General features: G+C 41.7%; 1 protein-coding gene across 8 annotated transcripts in view; it reads right to left on the reverse strand.

The window, feature by feature from the left end:
• The window catches only part of ank2a (ankyrin 2a, neuronal), a 63,216-nt gene that overhangs the window by 4,760 nt on the left and 46,075 nt on the right, over nucleotides 1-12,381 (reverse strand). For all 8 annotated transcript variants that reach the window (XM_028431581.1, XM_028431816.1, XM_028431415.1 and 5 more), the window contains one exon: nucleotides 335-2,056. In XM_028431581.1, the coding sequence (XP_028287382.1) occupies nucleotides 335-2,056 (1,722 nt within the window). The remainder of the gene's footprint in view (nucleotides 1-334; nucleotides 2,057-12,381) is intronic.

The raw sequence follows: 12,381 nt of genomic DNA on the forward strand, positions 1-12,381 counted from the left end.
CAAGGCAGACTGATATGGTGCACTTTCCAATGTGTTACAGTTTTCACATTAAAAGGTACAACATTGCAGTCTGTGAGGACAGCATGCACTTATACTTATGTACTGCTTATAAAAATAAACATGTAGCATGTATATATAGTGAGAGACACTGCTAGTAACAGGCAACAAAATTACATGCTATGTTAGGACTGGGTAAATCTGAAAAATAAAATACAGGTTTTAGATCCTATATATCAGAGCCAGATGTTAGCAGTCATTCCTCTTTGAAGCAAATATTTGGTGAAGCCCAGCCTTGGGAAAACAACTTAGAGCCGTTTACCAAATCTTGTCTTACCCTTGCCAGAGATTTATCAATATCATCACTTGCTCCAGTTTCACAAACTGGAGGTGGTTGTGAAGCCTCACACAAGGAGTATTCTTCATCTGACGCTTCTGAATAATGTACTTCGCTCTCTTCATGTACGTGATGAAGAGGCTTGTGTACAAAAGGAGCATCCTCATAGTCTTCACTTCCAGATGACAAAAGCATTTTCCGAGTAACCTTTTCTGGCACTCTTGGATGGTTGAGGTGATCTTTAGGCTGACGTCTACTTGACCTTGCTCCTGTCTGTGGTTCATCTAGCTCAGTTTCTGAGAAATCAGATGCAGCTTGTCTGCAGTCAAAGAAAGGCTCTGGGTCAGAATATTCAAAGGTTGGGCTGTCTGCAACTCTGTGTACTACCCCAGCATATGTTGGAGGTGTGTTGCTATGAACAGCTGAAACAGAGGAGGTGATCTCTGTATACCCAGGTGGGATGCTGTATTCCTCATCAGATGTTGATGATGTCATTTCAGCTTTGACAGGCTGTGAGATAAAACATTCATCATCTACTGGAGTCAGAGATTCTTCTGAATGCTGTTCACTAGCCCTTGGCAAAACTTCATCAGAATATATGTCCAGATACCCTGAGGAAGGGGTTGGCGTCTCTTCCTCAAAGCAGAAGGATCTTGCTGTTGTAACGGTCTCTGGAGTCAAATCAGAAAGTGACTGAGACGAAAGAACTTCATCATGAAGGGTTTCAACAGGGCTGGTTTCCAATACAGGGAGAGGTTGATCTTGGATGCTCTGTGATGATGCCTCTTCTTTCACACCCCCTGAGTCATTAGATGGTGTAGTTGATCCCTTTCCTTGGTCACCCCAAAGAAAATCAGTTGGACAATGTTCTGTCAGATGTTTCTCAGGTATGTCCGGCTGACTCGAGTTAGCTACTGTATGTGATGTTTCAGCAGCATCTTTGGTATTTTCACTGGAATGAAACTGGTCCACATGAAAAGTTGGGTTCAGTGATGGGTCTGTTTCTTCACAAAGTCTGTGGGGAGATTGTGGGATTGAAAGGGATTCAGGACAGTCTTTATCACTTCCAAGGCTTGATGGTGCACATGTCTCAGAGGTTTTTGTTATATCCGGGACCACTTCAGGCTCAACCTGAGTAAATGTCTGAAACTCTGTAAGTGTTTTATGTGTGGGATTATCTTTTGACACTTTAAACTCAAGGTTAGGGGGTTCTGCAAGTGAAAGGCCTTTAAACTCAGAAATCTTATCAGCTTCAGGGCTGCCATCAGTAGATTTTGACAAAGATTGTTCAGGTGTCTCCAGATCCATTTCCTCCAGATCTGATAGAAGCTTATCAAGCTGCAGAGACTGGAATGGTGGTGGTATTGGTGTAGACTGTGAAGACATGATGGTGAGAACATCTGGACTGTCCTGATTTGGTTGACAAAGGTTGTCTGGGATTCCTGAGCTTGAATTAGCTAAACCAGATTCTTCACTTTGATTGGGGACTGACAAGGTTTCATATTTTTTCTGCGATGAGCTATTTTGAGTAGTTAATATGATGTCATATGGTGTTTCACCTAGATCACCTGGAACAGGCGATTCTAGTTTTACAGGGGAAAGCATGTTTGAATCATGCGCCAAGATTGGTGTCTCTGTTGGAAAGAACTGACTTTGTCCTAAACCAACATTTTTCTGTTCAGATGATTGTGAAAGATTTGCCTTCGAAGATACTGTTGATACCTGAAAGAAATGATACAATGGAGTAGGTGATCAAATTACAAATAAAAACATTTTATAATCAGTTTTTTATGATGGATGGAGAGCTGAAAAATAACATGCATTTTTTTAGACCGGTTGCCATTCTAAACATAGGAGCAGGGTCTCAAATGAGGAAATTCATTTGTAGCCCACATGCACATGTTGGATAATTATTATTATATACACCAATCAGCCATAACATTCTGATCCAGTTCTATAATGTACCTAGGGAAATAGGACTTTTCAGTTAACTGAGCAAATGTAGCCCTTCTGTGTGATCAGGCCACATGGGCCAGTCTTCACATGCAGAGCCTTGGGTTCATGACCTTGTCACTGGTTCACTGGTTGTCCTTCCATGAGCCACAGTTTCCTTATACTAACCATGGCAAACTAGAAAACCCCACAAGATCTGCACTGAACTAGTCATCCTTGTTTGGTCCTTTGTTAAAGTTGTTCATCTCTTTGTATACAACTTAAACAAATGACACTGGCTGAATAATATATTCCTTCTATTAACCTGTGACAATGGTATAATCAATGTAATTTACTTGTCAGTGGCTTAAATGTTCTGATTGATTGGTGTATGTTAATAACAATTTTTTAACAAATAATGTAGAATTTAATAAAAGCATGATCAATAACTAAAGAACAAATGACCAAAAATAATCTCTGAAATATTCTTTTATACAGATGTCATTATTGACAAAATATCCTTTTACAAAAAACAGTAATAGCAGGGCACAAATGAACTTCAAAAAGTTTAGGGTTGGGTGTTTGATTGAGATGAGCATGAGTTATATTGTGGTTGCTGCCATGTCATCATGTAAAGTCAAGAAGCAATGCACTGCCACTGCAGAGAAGATGCAAGACCCACCACTTAGTGCTATTTGTCAGCAAGTCTGCTCTGTCTCCAAAAGATAAAAAAAAATCCCCACTACCATCAATCCCTTCTCTAACATAATAAAAACTACCGTACTCCAGGTTGAAGTAACAAAAACACTTGTGCTGTGACCTCACAGAGGGCAGAAAATGCAAGGAGTGCAGCAGTGGGGGGAAATATATGACTACAGTAAAGACATGCTGTTAGGTTACCACACTTATGTTGCACAACTGCATTGATTTCTGAAGTGAACTCATTTCTGTCACTCAACATAAGGCCAATTACACATATGAGCCTGTGGGAGCATGTGCCTTACAAACAACACTACATTCCTCTAGCTGTGGCAACTGTATCACTCGATTAGACTCTTATGTCTGTTAAGCAGAGATCTAAATAGTACTATGCAACATATTCCAACAAGATACAAGGTCACAGCATTTGTTTTGCTTCATTATCGTTTCGTCTGCTCTGACGCAAACATGCCACAACAAGAGCACAAAGCATTTGTCTGTCATTAGTGGAAGCTTGAGGAATAGTTCTACATTTGCGCTTTTTAAATTGCCATATTGAAACCAACACTGCAGTCACTTGCAAGACAAGAGCTTGTGCTGGCTTACCGACACCAGGGAACCTTTTCTGCTGTTCTTGTTCATGGGTTTTCTTTTTATGTTCTTCAGAAATCTTGGGAGAGTTTCATCTTTAATTTTGTTTTTAGGGCGTGTCCATGTATGTCCATACAAAGGTGAGCTTCATTGCTTGTTCACAGAAAGCCACATCTTGCCAGACATCATGATGACATTTTGGTGATACTTTAATTTGATGTTCCATCTGTCTGAACTCTACAATCTTTCAGCAGATATTCAGTCTTATGAATTTCAACTGTTGACATACATCTATGTGTATTTACCAATAATGCACCTTTAGTCTTATGGAAGTTAGTTTACTGCATGTTTCACCATTGGCATGCAACTGAATATTTACTGATAGCTTATAGGATCAACAGATTTTTCATTCAGTGTATGGCCTGTGACTCAACTGAGTGCTACATTGACAGAAGAATGTGCTTAATTCTAATTAATGAATCCTCAGTTTTTGGTGTCAATGCAGGTGGTGATGAGGGCTGACAAAAAAGGAGCAGCTGTGACTACACAGCTAGTGGAACATTTGTTTATATGCAACTTGTGTAATTCTAAAATACAGCTATGTGTCCTGTTGTAGCTGTTCCGGTTCCTCTGTGTGTTTGTGTGTGTGTGTGTGTGTGTGTGATTGAACAACAGAAGACAAACTAACAGCCTTGTCTAGTTTCAAACTTTTAAATATAACCATTCTTTAAAAAACTTACATATTTGCACAAAAACATATATGAATCTAGTAGAAATCAAAACTGAACAACCTCCAGAAACACAGCATCAAAACATTAATCATTAAATGACACTGAACTCAAATGATGTAGCTGGACAAGGTGGTGAATTAATAATATGAATCAATAAACATCATATGTCACAACATTATAACAGTGAAAGTGAAAAATCACTAAAATAAAGCAAATAAGTGTAACTCAAATATTACAAACTGTGATGTGCTGGCATTATATTAAAAGGCAGTAGAAAGAGATCCAGTACATTTAAGCTGGGAGGAGGTACTATCTTGTAAACTGAAATTGAAAATGGTATGATAGTTATGTTGCAATATTGTGACGTAATGTGATGTTTACCTAGTTGTCTGGAGTGTGTTCAGATAATCTTGTTTCACAACAGTAACATTTTCCTGTATACATTGGATCATACAATTGTGACACTAAGTTGTTCAGAAATGGCTTCTGTGTGACAATGTATTCCTTGGAACAAGTTATTGCATGTGAGGATGCCAATACAGAATCAGACAGAACATTGTTTATATGTTTTTTCTCTGAAAAGTTCACAGGAGATAATTCTTTAAAATCATGGCTTTCGGACATTACTTTTTCTGTGTAAGAGTAATTTTCTTGATTGTCAAGTGCACGGTTACACAACTCGCGTTCACAGATAACTGATCTGACCTCACAAACTACTGGAGATGCTATAAAAAATAAATCAGCACATTTAGGATCAGAACATAAAAATGAATCTGGGGAATCTGGTCTGTTGTCCTCTAATATGTCCTCAGGACAAAACTCAAAATATTCACCATCTGACATTGTTGAAAGTGGAGACACTGGTGGAGTTTCACAATATTGTAAGTAATAGTTACAATGCTGACTCTTTAATTGACCAAATGTCATAGAGGGAGAAAAAGAAGGTGACTCAATTGATGTTACAGAATCTGGAGATGATGGTCTAAACTCTGCTAGCCAGTTGAACAAGTGTGAATCAAAATCAGAAGACACAAATTCCGGGGAAAGTGCCCTGCTGCTACATACATTGTCAGAATATACTGACTCATGAAAGTGTGTTCTATACCCAACCACCGAGTCATCTATGTGTTGGATGGTGGATTCCGTTTCAGGTGACAAAGACTGATTACTGGAAATTCTCAAAGGGTGTTTTTCATATCCCTGCACATTTCCTTCTCGATCGCCATAGCTAACACCCCGCAAAACGTCTGCATAAGAAAGTGATCTGGCAACAGTTACCACAGGGGCTGTAGTGAGCGTAACACTGGACTGCTTTGATTCAACACATGAAGGAAGAGAGTCTGGAGAATCTGCTCTGTTGTCTTCAAATATCTGCTCAAAACCAAAGTCTTCACCATCTGATAATGTAGGCAGAGGTGACACTGGCCTGCCTTCAGAATATTGTAAATAATAGTTGCAATGTTGATTCACTGTTTGACCAAATGCCTTGCAAGAAGTCCAATTCTGCTGCTCAACGGATTCCACAGAATCTGGAGAGGAAGATCTGAACTCTACTAGCCAGTCATGCAACAGTGAAAAGTCTAAATCAGACAACACAGGTTCAGGGGACAGTGCCCTACTACTAAATAACTTATCCACTTCAAAGTCTGATAAAACTGACTGTGGGGATGCTGGTCTCAACTCATTGAAGCGAATCTCCAGACCAAAATCGTTCCCTTCCCAGTCAGATAATATTGATTCTGGAGTAAATGACCTGTGCCCTGAGAAATCCACACAGTAATCAGTATGGGCATAGGTGAACTGTGGAACAGGAGAATCAGGAGAAAGGGGCCGAAGTTCAGTTTGAGACTCCACTGACTCAGGAGACTGAGGTCTACATTCTGCCGCCCAATCATCTCTGTGCTGGATGGTGGAGTCCTCTTCTGATGGCAAGGACTCATTCCAGAAAGTTCTTAATGGGTACTTGTTAAACCATAGTGAACCGCCTTCTCGATCGCCATGAGTAATACCCCTCACAACATCTGCATAAGAAAGTGGTCTGGCAGCAGATACTACAGGGGCTGTAGTCAGAGTTACACTTGACTGTTTTGATTCAACACACGAAGGAAGAGAGTCTGGAGAATCTGCTCTGTTGTCTTCAAATATCTTTTCAAGGCCAAAGTCTTCACCATCTGATAATGTAGACAGAGGTGACATTGGCCTGCCTTCAGAATATTGTAAATAATAGTTGCAATGTTGATTCCCTGTTTGACCAAATGCCATGCAAGAAGTCCAATTCCACTGCTCAACGGATGCCACAGAATCTGGAGAGGAAGATCTGAACTCTACTAGCCAGTCATGCAACAGTGAAAAGTCAAAATCAGAAGACACAGATTCAGGGGACAGTGCCCTACTACTAAATAACTTATCCAGTTCAAAGTCTGATAAAACTGACTGTGGGGATGCTGGTCTCAACTCATTGAAGAGAATCTCCAGACCAAAATCATTCCCTTCCCAGTCAGATAATATTGATTCTGGAGTAAATGACCTGTGCCCTGAGAAATCCACGCAGTAATCAGTATGGGCACAGGTAAACTGTGGAACAGGAGAATCAGGAGAAAGGGGCCGAAGTTCAGTTTGAGACTCCACTGACTCAGGAGACTGAGGTCTACATTCTGCTGCCCAATCATCTATGTGCTGGATGGTGGAGTCCTCTTCTGATGGCAAGGACTCATTCCAGAAAGTTCTTAATGGGTACTTGTTAAACCATAGTAAACCGCCTTCTCGATCGCCATGAGTAATACCCCTCACAACATCTGCATAAGAAAGTGGTCTGGCAGCAGATACTGCAGGGGCTGTAGTCAGAGTTACACTTGACTGTTTTGATTCAACACACGAAGGAAGAGAGTCTGGAGAATCTGCTCTGTTGTCTTCAAATATCTGCTCAAAACCAAAGTCTTCACCATCTGATAATGTAGACAGAGGTGACATTGGCCTGCCTTCAGAATATTGTAAATAATAGTTGCAATGTTGATTCACTGTTTGACCAAATGCCTTGCAAGAAGTCCAATTCTGCTGCTCAACGGATGCCACAGAATCTGGAGAGGAAGATCTGAACTCTACTAGCCAGTCATGTAATAGTGAAAAGTCAAAATCAGAAGACACAGATTCAGGGGACAGTGCCCTACTACTAAATAACTTATCCAGTTCAAAGTCTGATAAAACTGACTGTGGGGATGCTGGTCTCAACTCATTGAAGAGAATCTCCAGACCAAAATCGTTCCCTTCCCAGTCAGATAATATTGATTCTGGAGTAAATGACCTGTGCCCTGAGAAATCCACACAGTAATCAGTATGGGCACAGGTGAACTGTGGAACAGGAGAATCAGGAGAAAGGGGCCGAAGTTCAGTTTGAGACTCCACTGACTCAGGAGACTGAGGTCTACATTCTGCCGCCCAATCATCTATGTGCTGGATGGTGGAGTCCTCTTCTGATGGCAAGGACTCATTCCAGAAAGTTCTTAATGGGTACTTGTTAAACCATAGTAAACCGCCTTCTCGATCGCCATGAGTAATACCCCTCACAACATCTGCATAAGAAAGTGGTCTGGCAGCAGATACTGCAGGGGCTGTAGTGAGAGTTACACTTGACTGTTTTGATTCAACACACGAAGGAAGAGAGTCTGGAGAATCTGCTCTGTTGTCTTCAAATATCTGCTCAAAACCAAAGTCTTCACCATCTAATAATGTAGACAGAGATGACATTGGCCTGCCTTCAGAATATTGTAAATAATAGTTGCAATGTTGATTCACTGTTTGACCAAATGCCTTGCAAGAAGTCCAATTCTGCTGCTCAACGGATGCCACAGAATCTGGAGAGGAAGATCTGAACTCTACTAGCCAGTCATGTAATAGTGAAAAGTCAAAATCAGAAGACACAGATTCAGGGGACAGTGCCCTACTACTAAATAACTTATCCAGTTCAAAGTCTGATAAAACTGACTGTGGGGATGCTGGTCTCAACTCATTGAAGAGAATCTCCAGACCAAAATCGTTCCCTTCCCAGTCAGATAATATTGATTCTGGAGTAAATGACCTGTGCCCTGAGAAATCCACACAGTAATCAGTATGGGCACAGGTGAACTGTGGAACAGGAGAATCAGGAGAAAGGGGCCGAAGTTCAGTTTGAGACTCCACTGACTCAGGAGACTGAGGTCTACATTCTGCCGCCCAATCATCTATGTGCTGGATGGTGGAGTCCTCTTCTGATGGCAAGGACTCATTCCAGAAAGTTCTTAATGGGTACTTGTTAAACCATAGTAAACCGCCTTCTCGATCGCCATGAGTAATACCCCTCACAACATCTGCATAAGAAAGTGGTCTGGCAGCAGATACTGCAGGGGCTGTAGTCAGAGTTACACTTGACTGTTTTGATTCAACACACGAAGGAAGAGAGTCTGGAGAATCTGCTCTGTTGTCTTCAAATATCTGCTCAAAACCAAAGTCTTCACCATCTGATAATGTAGACAGAGATGACATTGGCCTGCCTTCAGAATATTGTAAATAATAGTTGCAATGTTGATTCACTGTTTGACCAAATGCCTTGCAAGAAGTCCAATTCTGCTGCTCAACGGATGCCACAGAATCTGGAGAGGAAGATCTGAACTCTATTAGCCAGTCATGTAATAGTGAAAAGTCAAAATCAGAAGACACAGATTCAGGGGACAGTGCCCTACTACTAAATAACTTATCCAGTTCAAAGTCTGATAAAACTGACTGTGGGGATGCTGGTCTCAACTCATTGAAGAGAATCTCCAGACCAAAATCATTCCCTTCCCAGTCAGATAATATTGATTCTGGAGTAAATGACCTGTGCCCTGAGAAATCCACACAGTAATCAGTATGGGCACAGGTGAACTGTGGAACAGGAGAATCAGGAGAAAGGGGCCGAAGTTCAGTTTGAGACTCCACTGACTCAGGAGACTGAGGTCTACATTCTGCCGCCCAATCATCTATGTGCTGGATGGTGGAGTCCTCTTCTGATGGCAAGGACTCATTCCTGAAAGTTCTCAATGGATACTTGTTAAACCATAGTGAACCGCCTTCTTGATCGCCATGAGTAACACCCCTCACAACATCTGCATAAGAAAGTGGTCTGGCAGCAGATACTGCAGGGTCTGTAGTCAGAGTTACACTTGACTGTTTTGATTCAACACACGAAGGAAGAGAGTCTGGAGAATCTGCTCTGTTGTCTTCAAATATCTTTTCAAGGCCAAAGTCTTCACCATCTGATAATGTAGACAGAGGTGACATTGGCCTGCCTTCAGAATATTGTAAATAATAGTTGCAATGTTGATTCCCTGTTTGACCAAATGCCTTGCAAGAAGTCCAATTCTGCTGCTCAACGGATGCCACAGAATCTGGAGAGGAAGATCTGAACTCTACTAGCCAGTCATGTAATAGTGAAAAGTCAAAATCAGAAGACACAGATTCAGGGGACAGTGCCCTACTACTAAATAACTTATCCAGTTCAAAGTCTGATAAAACTGACTGTGGGGATGCTGGTCTCAACTCATTGAAGAGAATCTCCAGACCAAAATCGTTCCCTTCCCAGTCAGATAATATTGATTCTGGAGTAAATGACCTGTGCCCTGAGAAATCCACACAGTAATCAGTATGGGCACAGGTGAACTGTGGAACAGGAGAATCAGGAGAAAGGGGCCGAAGTTCAGTTTGAGACTCCACTGACTCAGGAGACTGAGGTCTACATTCTGCCGCCCAATCATCTATGTGCTGGATGGTGGAGTCCTCTTCTGATGGCAAGGACTCATTCCAGAAAGTTCTTAATGGGTACTTGTTAAACCATAGTAAACCGCCTTCTCGATCGCCATGAGTAATACCCCTCACAACATCTGCATAAGAAAGTGGTCTGGCAGCAGATACTGCAGGGGCTGTAGTCAGAGTTACACTTGACTGTTTTGATTCAACACACGAAGGAAGAGAGTCTGGAGAATCTGCTCTGTTGTCTTCAAATATCTGCTCAAAACCAAAGTCTTCACCATCTGATAATGTAGACAGAGGTGACATTGGCCTGCCTTCAGAATATTGTAAATAATAGTTGCAATGTTGATTCACTGTTTGACCAAATGCCTTGCAAGAAGTCCAATTCTGCTGCTCAACGGATGCCACAGAATCTGGAGAGGAAGATCTGAACTCTACTAGCCAGTCATGTAATAGTGAAAAGTCAAAATCAGAAGACACAGATTCAGGGGACAGTGCCCTACTACTAAATAACTTATCCAGTTCAAAGTCTGATAAAACTGACTGTGGGGATGCTGGTCTCAACTCATTGAAGAGAATCTCCAGACCAAAATCGTTCCCTTCCCAGTCAGATAATATTGATTCTGGAGTAAATGACCTGTGCCCTGAGAAATCCACACAGTAATCAGTATGGGCACAGGTGAACTGTGGAACAGGAGAATCAGGAGAAAGGGGCCGAAGTTCAGTTTGAGACTCCACTGACTCAGGAGACTGAGGTCTACATTCTGCCGCCCAATCATCTATGTGCTGGATGGTGGAGTCCTCTTCTGATGGCAAGGACTCATTCCAGAAAGTTCTTAATGGGTACTTGTTAAACCATAGTAAACCGCCTTCTCGATCGCCATGAGTAATACCCCTCACAACATCTGCATAAGAAAGTGGTCTGGCAGCAGATACTGCAGGGGCTGTAGTCAGAGTTACACTTGACTGTTTTGATTCAACACACGAAGGAAGAGAGTCTGGAGAATCTGCTCTGTTGTCTTCAAATATCTGCTCAAAACCAAAGTCTTCACCATCTGATAATGTAGACAGAGGTGACATTGGCCTGCCTTCAGAATATTGTAAATAATAGTTGCAATGTTGATTCACTGTTTGACCAAATGCCTTGCAAGAAGTCCAATTCTGCTGCTCAACGGATGCCACAGAATCTGGAGAGGAAGATCTGAACTCTACTAGCCAGTCATGTAATAGTGAAAAGTCAAAATCAGAAGACACAGATTCAGGGGACAGTGCCCTACTACTAAATAACTTATCCAGTTCAAAGTCTGATAAAACTGACTGTGGGGATGCTGGTCTCAACTCATTGAAGAGAATCTCCAGACCAAAATCGTTCCCTTCCCAGTCAGATAATATTGATTCTGGAGTAAATGACCTGTGCCCTGAGAAATCCACACAGTAATCAGTATGGGCACAGGTGAACTGTGGAACAGGAGAATCAGGAGAAAGGGGCCGAAGTTCAGTTTGAGACTCCACTGACTCAGGAGACTGAGGTCTACATTCTGCCGCCCAATCATCTATGTGCTGGATGGTGGAGTCCTCTTCTGATGGCAAGGACTCATTCCAGAAAGTTCTTAATGGGTACTTGTTAAACCATAGTAAACCGCCTTCTCGATCGCCATGAGTAATACCCCTCACAACATCTGCATAAGAAAGTGGTCTGGCAGCAGATACTGCAGGGGCTGTAGTCAGAGTTACACTTGACTGTTTTGATTCAACACACGAAGGAAGAGAGTCTGGAGAATCTGCTCTGTTGTCTTCAAATATCTGCTCAAAACCAAAGTCTTCACCATCTGATAATGTAGACAGAGATGACATTGGCCTGCCTTCAGAATATTGTAAATAATAGTTGCAATGTTGATTCACTGTTTGACCAAATGCCTTGCAAGAAGTCCAATTCTGCTGCTCAACGGATGCCACAGAATCTGGAGAGGAAGATCTGAACTCTATTAGCCAGTCATGTAATAGTGAAAAGTCAAAATCAGAAGACACAGATTCAGGGGACAGTGCCCTACTACTAAATAACTTATCCAGTTCAAAGTCTGATAAAACTGACTGTGGGGATGCTGGTCTCAACTCATTGAAGAGAATCTCCAGACCAAAATCGTTCCCTTCCCAGTCAGATAATATTGATTCTGGAGTAAATGACCTGTGCCCTGAGAAATCCACACAGTAATCAGTATGGGCACAGGTGAACTGTGGAACAGGAGAATCAGGAGAAAGGGGCCGAAGTTCAGTTTGAGACTCCACTGACTCAGGAGACTGAGGTCTACATTCTGCCGCCCAATCATCTATGTG

The sequence above is a fragment of the Parambassis ranga genome, chromosome 1 (genome assembly GCF_900634625.1).
Source record: "Parambassis ranga chromosome 1, fParRan2.1, whole genome shotgun sequence".
In the NCBI taxonomy this organism is placed as follows: Eukaryota; Metazoa; Chordata; class Actinopteri; family Ambassidae; genus Parambassis; species Parambassis ranga.